The sequence below is a fragment of the Metarhizium robertsii genome (assembly GCF_000187425.2).
Source record: "Metarhizium robertsii ARSEF 23 chromosome Unknown MAA_Scf_1, whole genome shotgun sequence".
Taxonomy (NCBI): Eukaryota; Fungi; Ascomycota; class Sordariomycetes; order Hypocreales; family Clavicipitaceae; genus Metarhizium; species Metarhizium robertsii.
This window is the reverse complement of record NW_011942149.1, coordinates 4,105,831-4,128,061: the sequence shown is the minus strand read 5'-3', so window position 1 is coordinate 4,128,061 and position 22,231 is coordinate 4,105,831. Positions and strand designations below refer to the sequence as shown.

The window sequence follows — 22,231 nt, the reverse complement described above, 5'->3', positions numbered from 1 at the left end:
TTTGATCTACTTCCTGAGCCCTTGATCCGCCCCTTGTTATTTTTGTTGGTATCGTTATTACAGTGAGTGGATGATGCTGTTGTGACAGTACACTGTAAAACCACCAAACATCTACAACATTACCCACCGTTTCCCCTTTGTCAAATCACGAATTTTTCTCTTTTTCTCAAAGGCAATGAAGAATGCTTTACTTATCGTGTTGGAGCCAAAAACCCAAACTCATACCTGTTGTTTTTGCCATTGATTCATCTTCATCTAGGGAGGATATTTTGGAAGTCAGACCTGGGCTGTATGTGTTGGGGAGTTGGGCAAGACTTGCTTTGCACAGGTGTGGTAGGGTGGTCCCAAATTACTTTTATTTTGTAACGGGTTATTTAGAGAGCGCTCTTTCCAATTAAAACTCCTAGATCTGATGCAAACGTGATTCCCTACTTTTCCAATGCCCAATGATTAACGACGTGAACAACTTCCCTTTGACACCCCAACGCCTTGTCGCCTGTGATGATACCCAAATGGGTGGACGGTGCCTTGTCATGGCGGCTGCTTTTTGACTCTACATGGTCATGCTGCTCAGGTGAAGAACAGGTATGTAATCTTGGCTGCTTGAATCATTCGAGAGCCTGTAGCCCAAGGGGAATTTCTGTGCTGAAGGGCTGCGGCAGCACACAAATCATGTGCGGTTGATGTTAGCCGTGGGCGTTCTCTGAGCGACCTCGTGACCTCCTCATTGGGGCTCGGCGATGAACAGTTTCCGACCGCGATGAGCTTGAACCAGACAGTCTGCTGGCTTGCAAGGCCGCGCGTGACCTGACTAGACTGTTTGCAATCTCGGCTGCCTCTTCGTCTACCCGGCCTCCTCCATCATCTGCATGAACTCATCCAGGCTGACGCCTCCCTTGCCATCGTGATCCAGGTGATCAATCATGCTTTGAATCTCCTCATCCGACAAGGTACGCTCGTCTTTGATCTCCTGTGCTAGGTGCCGCAAGTCCTCTACTGATATGAACCCATCCTGGTCGTAGTCGAACATGGCAAACACCTTGGCTGCCTCCTCGCGTGGGTCTCGATTGGCAATAAGCTTGGCGGCACATAACCGGAATTGGTCGAGGTATACGTAGTATCTGTTGACGGGGCAGGATTGCTGGTCATGCCAGTCTGGGGGGACGGAGCCGTAGGACTGAAGCTCGCGGAAGTATTCGGGCTTGCTTAGGTCGAAGCCAAGGGCGGCCAGGGAGTGTTTGAATTCGTACGAGTTTAGCCAGCCCTTTTTCTTCATGTCCATTAGATCGAACTGGCGGCCCATGGCTTGTTAGTAAAGGCATGACGGGGAGGGCAGTCAAAGTTGCATTCGCGGCGCAAAACTCACGACTTCGTCAATGTGTTCGCGATCCTCGTCGGCGATGGAGGCATATTCTTCGTTGGCGGATACTTGCGGAGCTAGGGGTTGCCGTTGCTGCTGCTGCTGCTGCGGCTGCGGCTGTTGGTTCTGCTGGAATTGATGCTGGAGGGAGCTAGGTCCTATCGAGCGGCCCGGGAAGGGGCGCGGCGTGGCGTGAGGATTCATGGTTGTAGGACTGAGGAGTCGAGTTCTTGAAGATAGTGCACTGGCGGAACGCGAGTGTCGAGGTTGGAGAAGCAGCTAGAAATAGTGTCGCGCGTGAGCAACTAGCTTCCAACCAGTTGCCTGTAGGTTTCAGGAACGTGAGCGAAAGAGGGCGGCTGTGTATGTTGTTGTTATTATTATTTTCGTTGCGGGCCTGATGTGGAAGGGCTGGTGATGTTTGCTGATTACGCCGAGGAGGGAAAGGAAGCTTTTGCGACGCGCCTGGTCGAAACCACGCGCGACTCGCAGCCAAGAGGAGAGAGAGTATTGGGTATTCGTGCTACCCAAAATCGCTATGCGCGCCGATGACCCACTAATTTCCTGCTTTGTCGCGATTCAGCGAATCACCTTCTAGGGGAAGGAAGTTTGTAGTCCTCATTGCTACCCAACTCAAATAAATATAGATGGTTTCTCCCAAGCAGTGTTTCTGAGAAACACTCGGCGCAGCGACTACATGCGAAGGCTTCTGAAGCTGAAGAAAATACAATAAATAGGGAGGATATGTTCTGGTCTGGTCAGCATGAAAGCTCCCTATATGGAGTATCAGAGGTGGTGGGACGCAGAGAAAATAGCCTTGAAGAGGATGTAGCTAGCTCATCTATTACGAAGAGCGGTTTTGTGCTTGGTATTCAATCTACCAGCGGTAGATCTGAGGGCTTTTATAGATGTCAATGGCGAATTGAAGGTTCGATACAAAATGCCCCCTGCACAGGCTTTTCGCGCGGAACCGCGCGCTCGAGGTATAACAGACAAGTTGAATGGCAAGAGAGTTCTCTAAGCTATGAACTGCGCCTGCTAGCAATGCTTGTGTGGTTCCATGCCCGTGGCTGTATGATCCTCAACAGTCTCCTTGTTATTATCTGTAAATTTGAGGTTGACATGCTCTGGGCTTGCAGGCCCTTCCATGGAGGAAGACTGAATCATTCAATAGGCTCGTGCCAGGCTGTGTCAGGATTTTGAAGCTACTTCGATATCGGTTAGTATATTCTATTATACTTGCTGACTATGAATTGACTCTAAGAGTTTGACTTCCCGTTTAGGCCAAAAGCAACCAAGCGAACTACGGGAAGATGTCGATACTATGAACAATACATTCAATCATTTTCTACTCGTCTTTTCCACATAACTCCCTCAACATAATGCCAAGAACCATATCACACGGTACAGATACTGCGAAATACTACCCCGAGTCGACGCTCCGCTGCGAGGAAAATATACATATACACCTCTGGCAGGCCTGTCTCCGTTTCTGGGCTCGGCAGTAACGTTTATGAAAATGCTGCGAGATCCCACAAAACCCTCTGTTCTATCATACAAGTTTCCGCAGATATTATCGAAAAAAAGTCACATGGGTATGGCACAGAGTGGAAGGCATAGACTATTTGACCAGATCAGGTACCTGGCTATCGCGCTCCATACCATCATAATACTACATTATATTATTGTATACTTTTTGATGGCCCTCCGGCATGAGGTAAAACTAGCAATATTGGGTTATTTGGCAGCTTTTATGTTGCCTTATTGGCTCCCTCGGCTGCTGGTTTAGCGACATTTTTGGTGCTGCGCGCTTCAGTAAATTACCAATTGTGTTAGCGTGTCTGACGCGCCACGATGCGCAGCCGGTGTATTCTTTGGTCTCGTATTGTTTTTTTTTTGGCTTGGTGCAGCCTAATACTGTGTTCTCAGATATTACGTTTGCACGATACTTGTATCATGCTTGTATTATCATTTGCCTCGAGGGTGACACAACTTGGTATACTCTTTGATGGGCATATATATTCTGCCACTGTATCTCCAACTTGTTGGTGACAAGCCAAAGACTTGCGGACTAGTCTGTTAGGGCCCATGTGTGAGGCACCATATCATTGTTGCTACGCCCTTCTAGCTAGCTCTTTTCCTTTCGCATCGTGATCAATCTTTTCTCTTTTACTAGCTCTCCTGCAATACACACTCGCCAAATTGCATGACGAGCTCCTGTGCCTTCATTTTGAACCCCTTGCGTGGTCCCTGACGTAGTCAGCCGTCGTGTCTCTGCTGCTTATGAAGAGATGGACGCAATGGACTATAATTAGGCAAAGCTGCGCTTTGTCTACGTTTTGCGTCATTGATTTAATACACAGATGGCATTGAGAGAGCCGCGGACGAGGTGATACAGCTGGGGATACGGGACTCTTGGAAAGAATGCTTGGGCATGTGGCTTTTTCACCGAAGCTTCAAATGTTGGTTCTAATTCCAATCATGTCCAGGACTGACTGGAGGTAGGGTGGTACTAACATTGAAGTACGAGTTAAAAATCATGGTTCATCGTAGTTGTACAGAACGACAGGCAACAGCGTCTCGCCCCACTGTTAGCAGCCTGGCTTTGCTGGGATTGAATCTTTGATGTTCACTAGAAGGTGATTCGCCAGAGCCTGATAAACTAAGGAATAAGTGGGTCGAAGCAGGCAGGTACTTCTTGGGAACCGCCTGGCCACAGATGCAGACTTGGAATGCTTAATTTCGCGCCTCGCCTCCCAGACCAGAACTTCGCGACAACGCAATCGAGTCGGACTCGACTTTCATCAACGTCGTCGTGGTGGAATCAAGGCCGACACCAATTTTGCATTGGTGATTTTTACTCGACGACCGCGACCAACATCGGATTCTTTCCACGCCGAGAGCCTGCAGTTCAAATCGCGCCTCAGACGGGCGATTGGAGCTCTTGAGGCCCAACTATCGAATCGACTCCTGAAACCCGCGGCTCTGCTGCCGATAGATACGGGGTAATCATGTCGTTCGGTAGCGGAGGCTTCAGCGGCTTCGGCCAGAACAATAATAATGCCCAGTCTGGTTTCGGTGGATTTGTGTCCAACAATAATGCTCCATCAGGTAAGTGTTTTCTTGCATAGGCTGACGACTCCTGGCACACTGGATGCGATTTTGATGACTGACACGGCTCTGTAGCTTTTGGACAAGCCACTTCTGGCGGGTTTGCACAAAACAACACTACTGGAGGAGGCCTGTTTGGAGGAAACACAGGCAATACTGGCGGCGGATTCGGTGCTTCGACTGGTAAGTCGTGACGGCGAATACGTTTACACATGTACTATCTGCCACTTGGGATGGGAATTTGGATCTGGCTGGTCCACTCAAATTTCACTTTCGAACGATTCACTGACGGATTTTGTAGGTGGTTTCGGAGCCAATACTGGTGGCGGCTTTGGAAGCAAACCTGCATTTGGCACCAGCACTTCGGGCGGTCTTTTCGGTGGCAACACGAGTAATACCAATACAACGTCCGCCTTCGGCGGCTTTGGAGGCAACACCGCTGTTAACTCAACCAGCTCGACATTTGGTGGTGGCGGAGGTACATCTGGCGGAATGTTTGGCGCGAACAAGTCTGGCTTTGGTACAACGACCAACACTGGAAATTCCCTGTTTGGCGGCGGTAATACGACCTCAGGTGGCTTCGGCACCACGAGCACTGGTTTCGCGACTGGTTCTGTAGGCGACCCGCCAGGCACCGCAACAACACCGTTCAACGCATATACCGAGAAGGAGCCTAATACGTCCACGACTAATTCCTTCCAAAACATTCTATTCCAGGAACCTTATAAGAAGTGGTCATCAGAAGAGCTTCGATTAGTGGACTACGCACAGGGACGCCGACATGGGAATGCCACAGGGGGCGGTGCTTTTGGCGTTAGCTCAGGCTTTGGGGGTTTCGGCTCCAACGCAAATGCCAATCAGACCACCAACGCCTTTGGCCAGACTAACACCAATACAAACACTGGTGGTCTCTTTGGAAACAATGCTGGCAACACTACCACGACAGGCACCGGATTTGGAAGCGGCGGTTTTGGCGCAAATGCCAACGCTACTAACACTGCTACTGGTGGCCTCTTTGGTGGCGGGAACAAGCCTGCTGGCGGTCTATTTGGCAATACCAACACCCAGACTCAGCAGGCTGGGGGAGGAGGTTTGTTTGGTGGTGGCGGAACAGGAGCATTTGGTAGCTCGAACACCACTGGAGCTTTCGGACAAGCCAACACCACCAACAACGCTGGTGGTGGACTCTTCGGCAACACTGCTAATAAGACTACGGGAACCGGATTCAGTTTCGGAAACACCAACGCCGCGAATACGAATACGGGATCTACATTTGGGGCAAACACAGCCGGAACTGCTTTCGGATCTAACACAGCCAATACTGGAGGAGGGCTATTCGGGAACAATGCTGGCAACACGCAGGCGACCGGAGGAGGCCTTTTTGGTGGCCAGAACAACCAGCAACAAAATGCGGGAACAGGCTTTGGTGGTGGATTCGGTCAGCAAAACCAGAATCAACAGGGTGGTGGTCTGTTTGGCAATCAGCAAAAGCCCGCTACCGGTGGCCTCTTTGGGAACAGCACAGCGACTGGAACAACCGGTGGCCTCTTCGGAGGCGGCAATACACAACAGCCACAGCAGAATACCAGCGGTGGCCTCTTCGGAGCCGCCAATAATGCAACGTCTGGAGGAGGCTTGTTCGGCGGCGGCAACAAACCAGCTACTGGCGGCGGTCTTTTTGGGGCAAGCAACACTGCCCAGACGACGACAGGCGGATCATCGCTCTTTGGTGGCGGCAATCAACAACAGCAGTCTACGGGCGGTGGCCTATTTGGAGCCAGTACTAATCAGCAAAAGCCTGGTGGTCTTTTTGGTGGCTCTGCCCAGACGGGAGGTCTCTTTGGTGCCCAGAATAACCAAGCACAGGGCAGCTCCCTGTTCGGTGGAAGCGCCAACCAGCAACAAAACCAAAATGCTCTGGGCAATTCCCTCCTGGGCAACACACAACAGAGCAACAATGCTCCCCAAAGCCTGACTGCTAACCTAAGCGATGTTTCGGCATACGGAAGCCCGTCTTTGTTTGCTGGACTTGGCGGAAATGACGTTGCCAACCCTGGACCTCTCGCTACGCCTCTGAATGGCAACTCGAAGCCACGAAAGAGTTCCATTCTCCCAATGTACAAGCTGGCCCCAGCTACCGCTGCCTCGCGCTTTGCAACACCCCAGAAGAGAGGATTCGGGTTCTCATACAGCTCTTATGGCACGCCTGGTGGCAGCCCTGCTAGCAGCATTTCCAGCACGCCCGGTGCCATGGGCCGTAGCCTTCTCGGTGCGAGCTCTAGTGGCTCTCTAAGCAAGAGTATCTCTGCGAGCAACCTCCGTCGTAACTTCAATACCGAAGACAGCATCCTTGCCCCGGGTGCCTTTTCCTCCAGCTCCAGTGCTCGTTGGTATGGCAGCACGGGCTCCAAGAAGCTTGTTATCAATCGGGATATTCGAAGTGATCTGTTTTCTACCCCCCAGAAGGATAAGACTGAAGTCAATGGAAGTGCTCGCAAGCTGTCTAAGCGCGTGAGCTTCGATACTAGTAATGTTGAGTCGGAAGACGGAACGCCTGTCCGGAACGCTCTTCCTGCTCCTGAGGACACCCCTAAGTCTCAGCCTGACGAGGCTACTCCCCGTCAGAACAGAACTACTAACGGTACGAACGGTTCACAGACCCCAGAAATGGAACAGGTCAAGGGCAACGAACTTGCTATCGTGCACGAGGAGGACAATTCTGCCACCCCAGAAGCACGCGCACCACTCGGGTTTGAGAATGCGCCTGGCGATTACTGGATGCAGCCAACTCGAGATGAGCTGCAAAACATGAACAGAATGCAGCGCCAGCGTGTGGATAACTTTACGGTTGGCCGTGACAACGTTGGCTATATCAAATTCAAGGTTCCGGTTGATATCAGCAACATCGAGCTGAAGGACCTGTGCGGTGGTATCATTCAATTGGAGCCTCGATCGGCTACCGTTTATCCAGTCCAAGCTAAAAAGCCTCCTGTTGGCAAGGGTCTTAACGTTCCCGCCCAGATTTCCCTAGAACAGTCTTGGCCTCGCGGTGGCCGTGACAAGAGAATCACTAGCGATCCCAAGCGATTCAACAAGCACATCGAGAGACTGAAGAGAATCCCAGATACTACTTTCGAGAGCTATGATAAGGAAACAGGCGTCTGGACCTTTGGCGTCGAGCATTTCACCACGTATGGTCTGGACGACTCTGATGAAGAATCAGACGAGGAAATGGTTCCTCCACCTGGTCTAGCCACACCACCTCAGCGCGTCTCCAACGACGCCGCTGCCATGGATGTCTCAAACCGTGAAGACGGCCGGCCGCGCTTCCGCCAGAACGCGGCCTTGCCAGGAGCATTCGATGAACAAAATGATTTGTATGAACGTGAAAACATCGACAAGCAGTCTTTTTTAGGGATTAGCTCCGCGGATTCGGCGCCCAATGATGTTCGGCTTTCACTGGAGGAGGATTACGCCAGTGAAAGGGGCGACGAATATGATCTGTCCGAGGATGAAGATATGACGAGGTCTTTCATTGGACAGCATCTTGCCGCGGAGCTCGACGATACCTCGTCAGAGAATGAACAGGATGCCAAGAGGAGTACTCCTGGTGGCATTCTTAGGGCTCGCATGAGAGCCATGAAGGATCAAGTTGGCCCGGTGACTCTCGAAGTCGCTGATGGCGATGATTGGATGGAAATGCTCAGGAAAACAGTCAGTCCTGTGAAGCGAGACCGTCAATTGCTGAGGGAAATGAATGATTCCCCCTTGAAGTTTGCCTTAGGGATGGATGGTGGAGACGACAACGTTGAACAAGACTTGCGCAAATCGTCTATTTGGGGGAAGAGCATGTCGAAAACAGAGAGAACAAGTGGTCTCGCAAGCACGCAAATGGCAGCGGATAAGGGACGTGGATTCGCGACAAGCATCGACTTGATGAATTCTCTATTCGAGAAGCCCAAGCCAGTGCGGCAAAACCTTCGCGCTTCTGTGCCAGCCAAAGGCTTTCCTCAGGTTGGTGCCCTAGTCCACAGTTGAAATTTTCGGGTTGAGCTCACGTCAGAATGAAAAAATTTGGCGATTCTCGATACTCATGTATTTAACAGCTTTGGAAATAAATCGAATACTAAAATTTTACTTTCTTTCAAATTAGTGGCCCTACGAACGTCAAGACAAGAATTTCCCCGTCAACAGTGAAGAAAAGGCATATCATAACGCCACTCGCCTAACTTGGGGTCCCGACGAGACGCTGGTAGTAACTCGGCCGTTGGATACAATGCAATCGCGGCGAAGTTTCCGTGGCAATTCGGATCTTCTTCAGTTCCAACGCTCTGGGATTCAAACCGACAGGCAAGACATTCGCCTTGCCAAGCTTTCCGCGGAGGTATGCTCTTCTGGCCGACCCATCCCAAAAATACACCTAGATACTGATCTGGATAGTCATCCAAGAAATTTCTTCGGGCTCAGGACAAAGTAACAGAAATCAGATTAGTCGGCGATATTCCAATGGCTACGCTACGTGCGGGCAGTCTGCAAGACGTCTTTCACCACCAGGAGATGACTGACCCGGGCCACGTCAACGAGAAGCGTGTCTGGGAGCTGGCAAGCATTTTATTTGACGGTGCCGCAAACCCTGGCGAGCCCGGGTCCGACCACGTGTCAAGAAAACAGAAGTTGTCACAATTTTGGACTGAGCTCGTGGAACAAGCGTCGACTACTAATGTTGGTCTTGCTGGTTCTAGCGAAGAGAAGGCCGTAGCAAGTCTGGCTGGTCACCGTATCACCGAGGCGTGCAAATTCCTGCTCGATGGTAAGAATTTCCGCTTGGCAACTCTAGTTCCTCTGATCGGCACGAGCGTCGTGGCGAAGAAGGACATCCGTGAACAGCTCAAGGCTTGGCATGACTCCAAGATGCTCTCGGAGTTTTCAGAGGCAATTCGCACTGTCTACGAGCTACTAAGCGGCAACGTGTGTGTCTGTGAAGGGGTGAAAAATGTTCCTGTTGAGGATCGAATGGAATCGTTTGTTATTTCAAAGAAGTTTGGCTTGGACTGGAGACAGGCGTTTGGCCTTCGCCTGTGGTACGCCATTTCCCAGCAGGATAGTCCTGCGCTGGCAGTTTTAAAGTTCAAGGACGACATCAACCAAGACAAGGAAGAGCTTCCACGGCCATGGTACCATGAACAAGGACTGAAACCAGTATGGAATGATACGGAAGAAGGGACCAGGCAGGACCTATTATGGGGCCTCCTTCAATTGTATGCCGATAAGAACGTCGACCTCGAGGCCATTTTGCGGCCAGAAAACTCGCAACTTTCTCCGCTCAACATGAGACTATCCTGGCAACTTGGACAGGCGTTAGTTTCCACGGGCCAGGTGTCGTTTGGCAAGAACGGAGAAGAAAAGGCGGATGCTTCCACAATTGCATATGCCTCTCAGCTGACGGCGGCGGGTGAGTGGTTGGAGGCAGTCTTTGTCTTGTTGCACCTCAACAACTCCAGTGTCCGTATGAAGGCGATTCAGGAACATTTATGTCGACACGCTGGCATGATTGGCCCCGACACTGGCGCGACCTTTACACTGCTGACGGAAAAGTTTCGAATTCCCGCATCCTGGCTATGGGAAGCGCTCGCTTTGTACATGCGCAGTGTCAAGAAGGATGCTTCAGCCGAGGTGCATTGCCTCCTTCGTGCTGGGGAGTTTGTTGAAGCCCACCGGGTCCTGGTACAACAAGTTGCTCCCCAAGCTGTTATTGAACGAGACTACGCTACACTCTCGTCCTTGCTGTCACAATTCCAAGGCCAAGCTGAGTCCATCCCGGAGTGGACTCAGGGTGGCGAGATATATGGCTATTTCTTGAGTCTCGTGCAGCATCATGGCAAGGGCGAGAGCCCCCCTCATACATTGCTTGAAAAGTTGTTGGCAGGATTGAATGTGATGAACGAGCATGTGGGAGAGACGGAAGTCTTGCGATATGCTGCAGTGTCTGACATGGCAGACGATACAGCACGGGAAATACTGAAGTTGGCCAAGAAGAAACAGGTATGTCACGGGGAATAACACGGGCATTCCCGTAAAAGATTTGCGTTTCTGACTTGATAACTAGGATGTTGAACTGCGATCGAGGATCTTGAACCTGCCGTTGACGCAAGATCGGCTGCTGGCGTATTCGGTGGATCTTGGTATGGATCGATACCGGGAGGTAATGTCCCATTAAGAGAGAATTAAAGCATCGTGGGAAAGCTGGGGATATCAAGTGTAAATTGACTTGGAGAGGACGTTAATTTGGCGGAATGGGAAAAAGTCGGGAAGCCAACTGTGAAGGCTTTTGCATAGGGAGGGATAAGCGGCTATCAAGGGGCAGAACGTGTATGCGAAGGTCTGTAGAATAGTAGCGTTTTAGATAGAATTCATTAATGCCTTGCCATGAGGTTCTATTTCAAGTGCCTGTGTTTTTGTTATGGACATGTTAGGCAGTGACTCGGAGCGAGGCAGAATGTTGGGCGTAGACCAAGCATGGCCTGATTGATATCCACCCTCGCCAGAGCCTCACGTCTTGGGGGTGATGCCACGTTGTACATGCAAATTCACGCCTCACCTTGATCATGTCGAAGCCCAAAAACTGGCCCGGCCACCTCCCCTACCTCAAGTGCCCGCTCCACGCCAAAGACCTGACACCAAACCAAGTCCAGGCGCTGTGCGCGAAGCCGGCCTCTGTGCCCTCGATCCCCGCTTCGTCAACCCTCACGCCCTCCCCCAACGTCAAGATACAGTCGATTCGTGATGCGTCACACCCGGCCAACGGCCAGCTCGGCCTGTTTGCGGCCCAGGACCTCAAGCCGGGGGCATTTATACTCGCGTACCTGGGCAGAGTGCACGGCGGGGCCGAGTCGTCGGAGGAGAGCGACTATGACCTGTGGCTGGACAAGGAGGCCGACGTTGCGGTGGATGCTGCGGCGGAAGGGAACGAGGGCCGGTTCGTGAACGACTACAGGGGCGTGAGGGCCAGGGCGAATGCTGTTTTCGGGACGGGCTGGTGCGAGAGATGGGGGCAGGTTTGCGTAGGCGTTTGGGTCTGCGGGAAGGACGGCGGCGGCGGCGGCAGGGGCAAGGGCAAGGGGAAGAAGGACGTGGGCATACGGAAGGGGGAGGAGATACTGGTCAGCTACGGGAAGGGATTCTGGGAGGAGAGGAATCGCGGGGCGTAGAAAGGAGGGCGTTGGTGATTCTGAGTCTCGGCCCGCGTGGCAGGGACCGCCTTCGCCTTGGTGCTGGAGGATGAGGTCCGACTCATTTCTGTAGCTGGATGCAGAGCTCGTTGCGGGTGAGACGGCGCAGGCAACGACGGCCGAACTTGGTCACGCTGGAGTTAAGATTGTGAACAACTGGTCGAGATCATCTGATGTTGAAACTGATGTCGGCTGGGCTGGACTGGTCCTTACGCCAGGGACTCAACATGGTTGTAGTCACGTCGTGATCGTCACCGCAGTGTCTGCGTCAATGAATGCATATCAAGTATCCGTGCATCACGGGCTGACACTTGCGAGGGGCCTCCTGCTTGGTTTGAACCTTTCTAGTCTTCGTGTTATACATCGCTCTTGTGAAGTCAATCATCCAAGATCCTAAACCTACACCCTACAAAACAGGGCTGCATCCTTTGCTCCGCCCATTCCCCAAATTCGCCCATACGCACTTGATACTATTAAAACAGGATAAATATGGTCACCGCCTTACCGCGACATGGTCCGAGATATCATCAATCATTCATCTTCCCCCTCTGCATCGACGTCTTCGCCATCTGATGCCGCTTTCCCAACTTCAGACCGAGAATCCGAATCGCGTCTTGAAACCTTGGAACTGCCATTGGCCGCCTTGCTTTGGTTGGTCCCTGCCGTGGAAACAAGTACTCGGACTTCGTCTTGGGCCGGCTTTTCATCCGGATTCTCTGCCGGTCCAGGGTCCCTGCCCTCGGCCAAGGCCTTGAGCCGGGCCTGTTTTTCTTTCCAGCCGGGTGGGAGGCCTGGGCCACTGTCCGCATTACCATAGTCAGACTTTTTGGTTCCTTTGGGCCACCGGCCGGGACCACGTCCCGTCCCTCCAGACTTCCTTCTCGAGCTGTTGTTGCGCGGCCGACTTGCGGCAGGTCGACGTGCACTGCCACTTGGCCTAGACCTGGGCCTGGGCCTGGCGGATGAGCTGCTGCCATTGCGAGGAGCCGATGGCCGGCTCACACTGGGCCGGATCCGATCACGACGACCCCCTGGTACCGGTGGGAAGACCTCGAACCGGGACGCAGGAATGTCCCTGTATGGCGCATCCCAGGACTCTGGTTCGACTTTGGTCGTTGCATCCACCATGCCCTGATCTTCCGGATCCGCATTTTCCTTGTCTTCAGTCTTGACCTTCTCGATAGACTTGACTGGCAAGGCAGGCTGTTCGCTGCCTTGCTGGCTAGCAAGAGTGGGCTCTGGTTGCGAATCGGACTTGTCAACGCCATTCAAAGTGCTTTGCATGCCGCGCGCATGAGCCGCTGTCAGAGTAGCCCCCTCTTGAATTTTGGCCTCATCGTCCTCTCTAGGGGCAATGGTGTTGATTGGCGGGCCAAGCTCGAAATTGACTACGTTGCTTCGGCCCATAACATATGGCGTCCAGGCAAGAGCTGTTGGCTTCAACTGTACGTAGCCTTTCGACTGCCACTTGCTAACATAATTACGACAGTAATCCAAGTCCACCCGGAAAGCATAGAGGTGTGTTTGGGGATCTCGCACCAGGGCTCGCAATCCTTCTAGAGCAGAGACAACGTCGTCGGGTGTCATTCCGGTATTGGTGGATATCTTCTTGATACTCAGTCCCTCGCGTCTACGTGTATCGCTTTCCATGTAGCCGAGGAAGTATCGACAGAGTTCCAAGCGCCAGTAATTGCGGTATGAGACTAGGCCCATATCTGACAGTGGCTTCTCAGGAGAGCCAGTCTTTTCTTCGGCCTTGGTGAGAAGATAGGAGAAGTCGATGAGTAGATTCCCATAGCCCTTCCTCTGATGAATGGGCAGCGTTAGAATACAGGACACGTTATTTTGGCTGCTAGCCCGCTTCTCCTTTGAGAAGTAGCCCACAAAGTGATAGCCAGTGTCGTCGAACTCGCACAGAACATAGAACAAAAATGGTTCTACATCATAATACAACGTCTTGGAGCCGAGAAACAACTTCGCGAGAAGGCAAAGGTTTTGGCAATAGACGGGATGTTTCCGACCATCAACTTCAAATATGGAGACGGATTCGTGCCGGTAAATTTCGTCTCCCGGGGGGTGTTTTGTGCCGCACTTTAATTTGTGACGCCAGGCCACATAGTCCGAGTTCATGTACTTGAGGCAAAATTCGCAAATGTACAAGACGCGATTCCTGCTATATTCTGCTGGGTACGGCGCAGCATACCAGGTATCAATTTCCCACCCACCAAACTCAATGCATTCAATCTGACTGGCATTATCGCTTGCCTTCTTAGGCTTGCGGATAGGTAAGTCAGCTTCTGCCTGCATTGCCAGTACCCGCGCTCTCCATTCGTCTTCGGCTTTCTGTTTGGCGTGCTCGAACTTCTTGCGATCCTCAGGGGACGGAAGGGTCTTTGATGTGTCTGCCTCGGCTTCTGTTAATATGCCACCATAAGGCCTTCCCTTCATCTCCTCCGTCTCTTTATCAAAGAAGGAATAGAATGGTTGGGAGTACGATTCCGATGTAAATGGGGTTGGCATGGTGGAGATGAGGGCCGGTAGATTTCCAGTAGAAGCTGGAGTAGGAGGAGGGCGAGCTGGCGTAGATCGTGGTGCCTGTGGTGGCCGAGCGCTACTTCCCCCTACCCGTCGTCGATCCCGTTTCCGCCTCGATAGAATTTCTTTGAGATTGCCTGGGCGAACCTCGATTTTGATAACTAGAGAGGTACGCGATCGTTTCTCGATAGTCACCGGCGGCGGTCGTGTGACTTTGAGGCGCGTGATTCTTGATGATGCAGCCCTTGCCGCGTCACCGGAACGACTATCCTGCGCAGAGTCGTCTCGATCTGTGCCGTCAATTGACTGATTCCTTCGACGCTTTCTAATCGCCAACGTGGCATCGTCTGCCTCTGCAGATGCTGACTTGCGCTTCCGCATAGGCCTAGGGCCATCTATAGGATAGTCCTCGAGGACAAGCTCGTCAGTGCCAGAGCGATCACCCGAACTACCGTTCGCCAGCGCTACGGGGCTTGAATCAACCCCAGTCTTTGATACATGCGATCGTTCAGAGCCAGGGGGTGCTTCTCCATCTTCGGCGCTGATCGCATCGACGTCATCCGCATCGTCATTATCATCCTCGCTCTCAGATTCCTCTTCATTGAAGCATTCTGGGCATTTCCATCTTTTCGAATCTACCTCAAAGTCAGCATCCAATCAAGGCCACTATCTCTAATGAGGAACCCACTGTTTTTTTCAGTCATTGCTGCAGCATCACGGGCACATTGCTGATGTGCTACGAAACTGTTAGTTAAAACACTCCCGTTACGTTTTTGCATCAGGGATGGAAGCTCCTTACCATTTTCACCACAACGGGTGCAAGCAAGGAAGGCTTCAAAATCCTCACTTGGATCATTTTCTTCGTCTTGTTTGCAAAACATGCAAGTATTCGATTGCACAGCGTCGGACTCCTCGTCTTCGTCCCCGGCATCACCTTCTTCCCATGCCCCTTCCTCATCTTCTTCATCCTCTTCGTCGTCGGACTCTTCTTCCTCTGCCGCACTCTGTGCGTCGGAGCCATCGCTTCCCATATCTTCGTCTTCAGAATCAACAGGCTTCATCTTCACCGCACCAACTTCTTCGTCCAAGTCATCCTCTCCTTCTGCATCTTCGTCATATTCTTCTCCGTGACCCGGTGTGGCGCTGCCCACGACGATTTGTTGGTCCATCCGGTCGTTGTCTTCCTCGCCAGAGGCATCTTGGTCCAGCTCCTCCCCAGAAGCATCTTGATCGCTCAATTCTTCATCCTCGCTGCCAGAAACGTCGACATCTCCATTTTTTTGCAAGCCTGCATGGGTTAATGACGACGGTGCCTGGTCGCCCGTATCAGCGGTATCGTACTCGCCGTCTTCGGAGAGCATGACGCTCTGTTGGAGCTCTTCTTCCATGGCTTGCGCACTTGGCATCATGACCCTTGCTTCATTAAACAGAGAATGCATATGCTTTTCTCAAATTCGAGCATTTCGCTTCAAAACAAGGTTTGCGACGAGAGATAGTTGGAGGTGTTTGGGGAGAGCAACCATGGTAGGTTTGACAAGGTAATCAGGTACAGGCTTGGACCGCTGGCCCTGCGATGATGTCAGATCTGTGTTGCAAAATACCATCAAAAAAACGAACCTTGCATCTGTAGGAGACTCGCCAGAGCTTGGCTATTCGCAGATGATTGTCGCAAAGCTTCACGATGAGCCCCAGGCGCGTGTTCTACCGCATGTTACCACGGAGTCGCGAAATGCGTCTAGATACAGTGCGCGACGATCTGGATAACGCGAGACAGCCCACTCGAATAGGTGTGCTGTCACAGTGTATTTGGCCAACGAATCTTACTGTCCTGTGGCAGGGGTATCAGTTGCTGCTCGTGGGGCGCCTGAGGCATCAACTCTGGAGTCGAAGATCAGCTGTCCAGCCAATGTCACGAACTGCAATTCAAGACCTCGTCATCGACCGAGAGTAAAGACATCACAACGCCCCAATTGAACGATTACCGGGCGCACCGGTCCATCAACCGAACGTCACAACACATTGGAATATATAGCAAGGATCGAAAAGCCCGCTGCAGCGGCCCGACGTCCAAAATGCCTGTTCCGTTCGAGACTCTACTGCCCTATGCCATCATGATTGGCGTATGTGAATATTCCAGTCACCTGGTACCTTAGATGAACGATTTCTGACGAGAAGCCGCAGATGTTTGGTGTTACAGGGACCGGCCTTGCCGTCGTCAAGACGTGGCGTAACGAAGGCAAGCGGCCACGATACTCTCTGGACCAGTGGGATAGAGTATGTGAAATGTCCCAATTATGGTGTTTGAAAATTTGGCTAATTTTATTTGCAGCAAAGTTAGCTTTTTTTTACGAAATAATTGGTCTTTACTGGCATTCAAATAGATGCTAACACATTCTTCCAAGTGATGGACCGCGATCGCAGACTTACCGGCACGTTGCGAGGGCAGACAGACAAGCCAGAAGCACCACCGGGGTTCGAATTCTCGCATGGTTGGAAGGTATGACAATCTCAATACTAATATATAAACGGAGAAAAATGCTGAAATGTGGTACAGCTGGAAAAGCGCTTCACCTAGGGACCATTTCAAATCTAGACGATGGAATAATCGAGGGCAAACATCAATCAACAGTGTATATATATGGCCTGACAAATGGGCAATCCTGGCGTTGAAGAAAAGCAAAGCACAAAAATTTCAAGTCAGGAAATCATTTCACGGTGACCCGTTGGGTGCTGGGTGCTGAATACAGTTTTTTTTATTTTGATCTTTTGGCCAATTTTTTATATTGAGACTTCTGGCCGGTTCTTGTTCAAAGTCTCCAAAAGCGTGCAGGCATGGCATACCTGTTGGCTGGACATGTATCCGCATTTGATGCACGCCCCGAGAGTTTGCAGTGGTCCAGTTGGCCGTTGCCTCTGTCCCTTTTGCTGTCTTCGACCACGAAGGGGGAGCTTGACAGATCCATCGTCAGTTGGTGTTCCATTGGGACTAATCTCAGTCTCAAGCTCCGTCGTTTTGTGCTTTGGCTTTAACGCAGCCTCCATTTCTGCAAGTTCACCCCCGGAAGTCCGCCCATTTGCTGATCCGCAACCCCCCATTCCTTCACCTTCGTCACATGCGCACGCATCTTGGCTCTTATCTGGAGTGAGCCGTGCCATGTCTTCTCCGCTTCTCACAATATCTAATATTGCACTTGGTCGTACCTTCTCCAAGCTTTTGATAAGTGTACGGGCGGTCCCGCGAAATGCCTCCGGGCTGTAGATGCATTCCGTGCTGAAGTAATCCAATCTTTTGTGGTGCGCATAGAGCACAATTTCCTTCTCGTATGCGTATTTCAGCGGTTTGCTTCTTTGAATACCAGTGGAAGCACTGCCAGTAACAATACTCGTGCTCCGTGATAAGCGAGGTAAGTCGCCTCGTAACAAGTTCATAAGGACGGTCTCGGCGATGTCGTCGGCGTTGTGTCCTGTAACGACATGCTTGATGTTCAACAAGTTGGCTCCGCGGTCGAGAGCCTGTCGACGAAAAACACCACAATACGTGCAATTTCCCTTCTTCCCTATAGTCTCGACTACTTGATCCATGGTCCATCCGAAAAGTTCATCGTAGCCCACGATTTTTAGTGGCATATCGTATTGGACGGCATTCCGCTTCACTGTCTCGAGTGAATCATCCCGGTAGCCTTTGATACCTTCGTCAATACTCAATAGCACCAAATCAAGGCCGTAATTGTGCCTCTCATTTAATGTTTTCAAGACTGATGCCAAGACGGTTGAGTCTTTGCCACCCGATGCGCCGATTGCAACCTTTTCGCCGGGGAAAAAAAGCTTAGATGAGGTTATGGTGTGATGGACTTCATCTTCGAACACCGAAAGGAAGCATTCCTTGCATAATTTGTGGTGGTTCTTTGGTCTTTTTATGACTGCCCGGTTCCCACACCGGAGGCAAGCAGCCGGAGGCATTGTCTCGACAAGTGAGTGAAGTGTGTGCCTTCAATACAAGTAGTACGAACTGGGTATCCAGAGGACAGAAATCTTGGGTGCCGTCTTTGAAGTCTGGCTCTGGTCTTCAAAATATATATTGCAAGATCAGAGCGGCTCTGATATGAAGAAATCTTTACACGGAGTATGTCAGCCAGTCACGCTCTTTCTGTATGTCGATTTTGCCTGACTCGAAGAACATGATTGGGCAGCGACGAAAAGAACTTGCACAACCACGATGAGCACGTGATACTGCGCTTCCAGCCACAGCCCAGCCACATGCTGGCCCAAAATCGGCATTGTTTGGTGTGGGGCAGTCCGCTGGCTAGTGTGGCACACAGCGAAGCCCTAATTTTTCGCCCACCATCCAGCACAACTTTTTCTTCTTTGATCTTCTGACAACCCATCCATCTCGGCTGCAAGCACCTCTGCTCTTCACGACTGAGCACCGCCGATCAAGACAAGATGGTAAGTTTCTAACTCACACAGGACTCTCATGGCCACAGTTTGTGAGTCAAATACGTGAAAGCGCTATTTGATCCTCGGCGTCGACAATCCCTCTTTTTGCGACGCTGCTGGAAATTCCGCCGACTCGTCGAACACATACAAGATGTAACGTTTTGAGTGTGGGAGACCTGGAGGTGAAGACTTGGCTGGAGATGCGGGCATGCGCTGAAACATTGCCATGATTTCCCAATCATCTCGTTAGAGTTCAGAGAAGATCGTTTAGCTTGAGCAACTCGCTAATGTCTTCTTTTCTCAATGACAGCCCCCCAAGACTGGAAAGAAGGTGGCCCCGGCCCCTTTCCCTCAGGGAAAGGCTGGCTCGAAGAAGGCTCCCAAGGTGCGTACATTCCTCCGCTTCCAAGGTTTCAGCAGGGGGGGCATCTGAACTGACGGGAAATTTTGCAGAACCCTCTCATCGAGAAGCGCCCCCGCAACTACGGCATCGGCCAGGACATCCAGCCCAAGCGAAACCTCTCCCGCATGGTTAAGTGGCCCGAGTATGTCCGTCTTCAGCGCCAGAAGAAGATCCTCCAGATGCGCCTGAAGGTTCCCCCTGCACTGTCCCAGTTCCAGCACGTCCTCGACCGCAACACTGCTGCGCAGGCCTTCAAGCTCCTCAACAAGTACCGCCCTGAGACCAAGGTCGAGAAGAAGGAGCGTCTCCTGAAGGAGGCTACCGCCGTCAAGGAGGGCAAGAAGAAGGAGGACGTTAGCAAGAAGCCTTACACCGTCAAGTACGGCTTGAACCACGTCGTCGGTCTCATTGAGAACAAGAAGGCCTCCCTGGTCCTCATCCCCAACGATGTTGACCCCATTGAGTTGGTTGTCTTCCTGCCTTCTCTCTGCAAGAAGATGGGCGTCCCCTATGCCATTGTCAAGGGCAAGGCCCGTCTAGGCACCGTCGTCCACAAGAAGGTTCGTCAGAATTCCTACGAAATTTGCTTTCCCCAAAATATCACATGCTAACGAATCCAATTTCAGACCGCTGCCGTTCTGGCCCTCACCGAGGTCCGAGCAGAGGACAAGACTGAGCTTTCCAAGCTCGTCTCTTCCATCAAGGATGGCTTCATGGAGAAGCACGAGCAGGCTCGCCGACAGTGGGGTGGTGGCATCATGGGCGCCAAGGCCCAGATGCGCATTACCAAGAAGCAGAAGGCTGCGGAGGCTGCCACCAAGATTTAAGCTGTCTTATACCATTTGTGCATTGAGGGCTGAGGGATTCATCAACGGTGTTGCGGGTTTCAGGACATGACCAAAAAATGAATGAAATTTTTAGCGACTAATTGTGTATGCCGCTTTTCTTTGCCATGATAATGAGACCTGAAAGGGCAGCGACTGTGCTTCGTACCAGATGTTTCCATGCAAAAGTGGCCAGGCATTAAACATGCATGGCTTAATGCTTGGCTTGCCGCGGTGTAGATGTTTTCTTTTCTTTTGCTTGACCTACTATGCTAGAGTGATGTGAGACACGGTTCGCGACCTTCATCTGCCATGGTTCCAAATGCATCTAGAAAATTCCTCCAAGTGTTTTGCCCATCGCTCCTGGTTCACCAAACTAGAGTCGAAAAGTATGTCAACATGGCAGTGCATAATGTGCGTTATGATTCTGTATATTAACCCTTGGACCTTGTTGAGGGCAACAGCAGTCTTCTGTACCAGACTAGAATTCTCTGTATTAAAAGCAATACACTTATATATACATGCCTAGGTATACGTATAGTACTCTTGAAGAGTATCTGACGTGATTCCGGATTAGGCAAGCTGCCTCATTTGAAGTCATTGTCCGATAGTGTCGTCCGTACTGCGCTGTTCAGGCAAGTAGTCGGATTTTTCATGTCCCTCATGTGCCAATGTTAGCAGCTGACGAAGTTGCTATTCCTCCTAGGAAGTACTAGCTTTAGGAAGTGATGCGCGTGAGAGATTTCCATGTAGGACTCCTATCGACTTATGGTGTCCCAGCAACTGCCCCAACGGCTGATAGGAAAGAGAAACTGGTGTCTGTCTCTGGAACTGGCCTATTTATCATTAGCTGCCTAGCATATTTTTTATCTCATGATGCAATTCGCTGTCCTAGTTGGCCAACATATGCCGTGGGGCGGGGAAGCTTCCTGCTTGGTTCCGAATCGGACATTCTTGGTGTCTTCTGGAAGACTTTTCATTTTGAAACGACTGGTTTCAAAGGTACACGGGTTGTGCCTTGAATGTACCTAGAGTACATTGGTACTTGCAGCACCAGGCATGAATGGTTTGTGGGGACTCGGCGATTGTGAACATTGAAGGCTTGCGGATAAGTGGAAGAAATTGAGCATGTCCCAGCCAATCAGGGCCAAATACTTGACTTGTTTTTGCGGGACATGGGAGACGACATCGAAGAGACGGATAGAAATATCGAGGTTATTGGACACTTTGCGCATCATCCTCCACTGCTGCATCGAGGGACAGGACCAAACTTGTCTCGACAGAACATTGAACTCGGCCAAGTCGATCAAGCAGCCTTGGGAGCCCTGCAGCTGTAGGGTCTGGTTTTCTTGCTGCTGCCTGGTCGGCTGGGTTCAACTCAGTCTGCGCAACCCCTGATGCAAAGACGGCGAAGCGAGCCACCACTTCGTCCCCAAGCGGCAAGGGCCAATGCCACCCGCTTTGCCACAGGGAGGAGTCTGGTGCATCAACTCATCTTTGCGACTCTTTGTCACCGGTCATGTATGCATTAGCTGCGGGCCTTTTTGCTGATGCGTCCCGGGCCCTTGCCTCGCCGGTCCCTGCGATGGCATCAAGCTCAGCCCAGCATTTGCGCCACTCAGCCAATCAATAGCAACTCGCTGGCATCGATGGCTGTTCCGCGACGGTGTGGGCCCTGGCGACGCACAGAAAGCCACATGTTGCAAGGCGAGTCTCCATTTGCATGGCAGGATACGGACATGGAGTTGATATTCAAAGTCGGGCCCTGTCATCGGGTCCTCTTCCCCAGCAAGGCCTAGCTAGTCTAGTAGGATCAGAGCCCTGGCCGCTCGCGCGTTTTTCTTTGGACAGGACAATATGGAATCGATACTACGTGTGGCCTTAATGACAAGGTGCTTCAATGTTCCGTCAAGATGGAAACCCGCTCAACTGGTTGCCACTGCGCGAACTCCCTTCTCCCAGCAGCCTGGACCCCAAGTCTATGCTCCCTGACGAAAGGGGTTTTTTCTTCTTTCTTGAACCGACGTTCGTCTGGTATTAGTCTCTCTGGCTTGATCCTGTCAAAAGAGCAGAAAACAGGAGTGCAGTCCACCTCCTCCTACGACTACGAGATCGGCAATTTTCCCTTGCGTACTTTAGCCGGTTTGCACTTTTCGGACTCGACATTGCTTTTCCCTTCTTCTTTTCTTTTGTTTTTGGCAAAGAAATTGCATTACTTTACTCCTTTTGACTAGTATTTGGGATCGTCTGGTTCTGGTTTTTGGCTAGCCTGGTCCCCGCATATCGTTCAGCTCACGTCGTTGAGATAGTTTTTCGTTTCTTTTGCCAGTAC

At 51.4% G+C, this 22,231-nt stretch overlaps 6 protein-coding genes across 6 annotated transcripts; 3 read left to right on the top strand and 3 right to left on the bottom strand.

The window, feature by feature from the left end:
* Positions 1 to 844: 844 nt before the first annotated feature.
* MAA_02280 (ef-hand 2) lies at positions 845 to 1,564 on the bottom strand (the record flags this gene model as incomplete). Its single annotated transcript, XM_007820278.1, has 2 exons — positions 845 to 1,291; positions 1,367 to 1,564. 2 exons carry the CDS (start codon positions 1,562 to 1,564, stop codon positions 845 to 847), a joined length of 645 nt encoding a protein of 214 aa, XP_007818469.1.
* A 2,807-nt stretch (positions 1,565 to 4,371) lies between these two features.
* On the top strand, positions 4,372 to 10,688 carry MAA_10704 (uncharacterized protein; the record flags this gene model as incomplete). The annotated part of the gene is made up of 7 exons (XM_011412422.1): positions 4,372 to 4,471; positions 4,547 to 4,654; positions 4,773 to 8,244; positions 8,320 to 8,485; positions 8,625 to 8,855; positions 8,912 to 10,513; positions 10,578 to 10,688. 7 exons carry the CDS (start codon positions 4,372 to 4,374, stop codon positions 10,686 to 10,688), a joined length of 5,790 nt encoding a protein of 1,929 aa, XP_011410724.1.
* Positions 10,689 to 11,076: 388 nt separating this feature from the next.
* MAA_02281 (nucleoporin SONB) lies at positions 11,077 to 11,679 on the top strand (the record flags this gene model as incomplete). The annotated part of the gene is made up of 1 exon (XM_007820279.2): positions 11,077 to 11,679. The coding sequence occupies one exon, from the start codon at positions 11,077 to 11,079 to the stop codon at positions 11,677 to 11,679; it is 603 nt and encodes a 200-aa protein (XP_007818470.2).
* Positions 11,680 to 12,231: 552 nt separating this feature from the next.
* Positions 12,232 to 15,641, bottom strand: MAA_02282 (Zinc finger, PHD-finger; the record flags this gene model as incomplete). Its single annotated transcript, XM_007820280.1, has 3 exons — positions 12,232 to 14,870; positions 14,924 to 14,971; positions 15,035 to 15,641. 3 exons carry the CDS (start codon positions 15,639 to 15,641, stop codon positions 12,232 to 12,234), a joined length of 3,294 nt encoding a protein of 1,097 aa, XP_007818471.1.
* A 1,372-nt stretch (positions 15,642 to 17,013) lies between these two features.
* Positions 17,014 to 18,195, bottom strand: MAA_02284 (VEG136 protein; the record flags this gene model as incomplete). The annotated part of the gene is made up of 1 exon (XM_007820282.1): positions 17,014 to 18,195. The coding sequence occupies one exon, from the start codon at positions 18,193 to 18,195 to the stop codon at positions 17,014 to 17,016; it is 1,182 nt and encodes a 393-aa protein (XP_007818473.1).
* Positions 18,196 to 18,678: 483 nt separating this feature from the next.
* Positions 18,679 to 19,902, top strand: MAA_02285 (uncharacterized protein; the record flags this gene model as incomplete). Its single annotated transcript, XM_007820283.1, has 4 exons — positions 18,679 to 18,681; positions 18,983 to 19,057; positions 19,126 to 19,635; positions 19,702 to 19,902. 4 exons carry the CDS (start codon positions 18,679 to 18,681, stop codon positions 19,900 to 19,902), a joined length of 789 nt encoding a protein of 262 aa, XP_007818474.1.
* Positions 19,903 to 22,231: the final 2,329 nt, after the last annotated feature.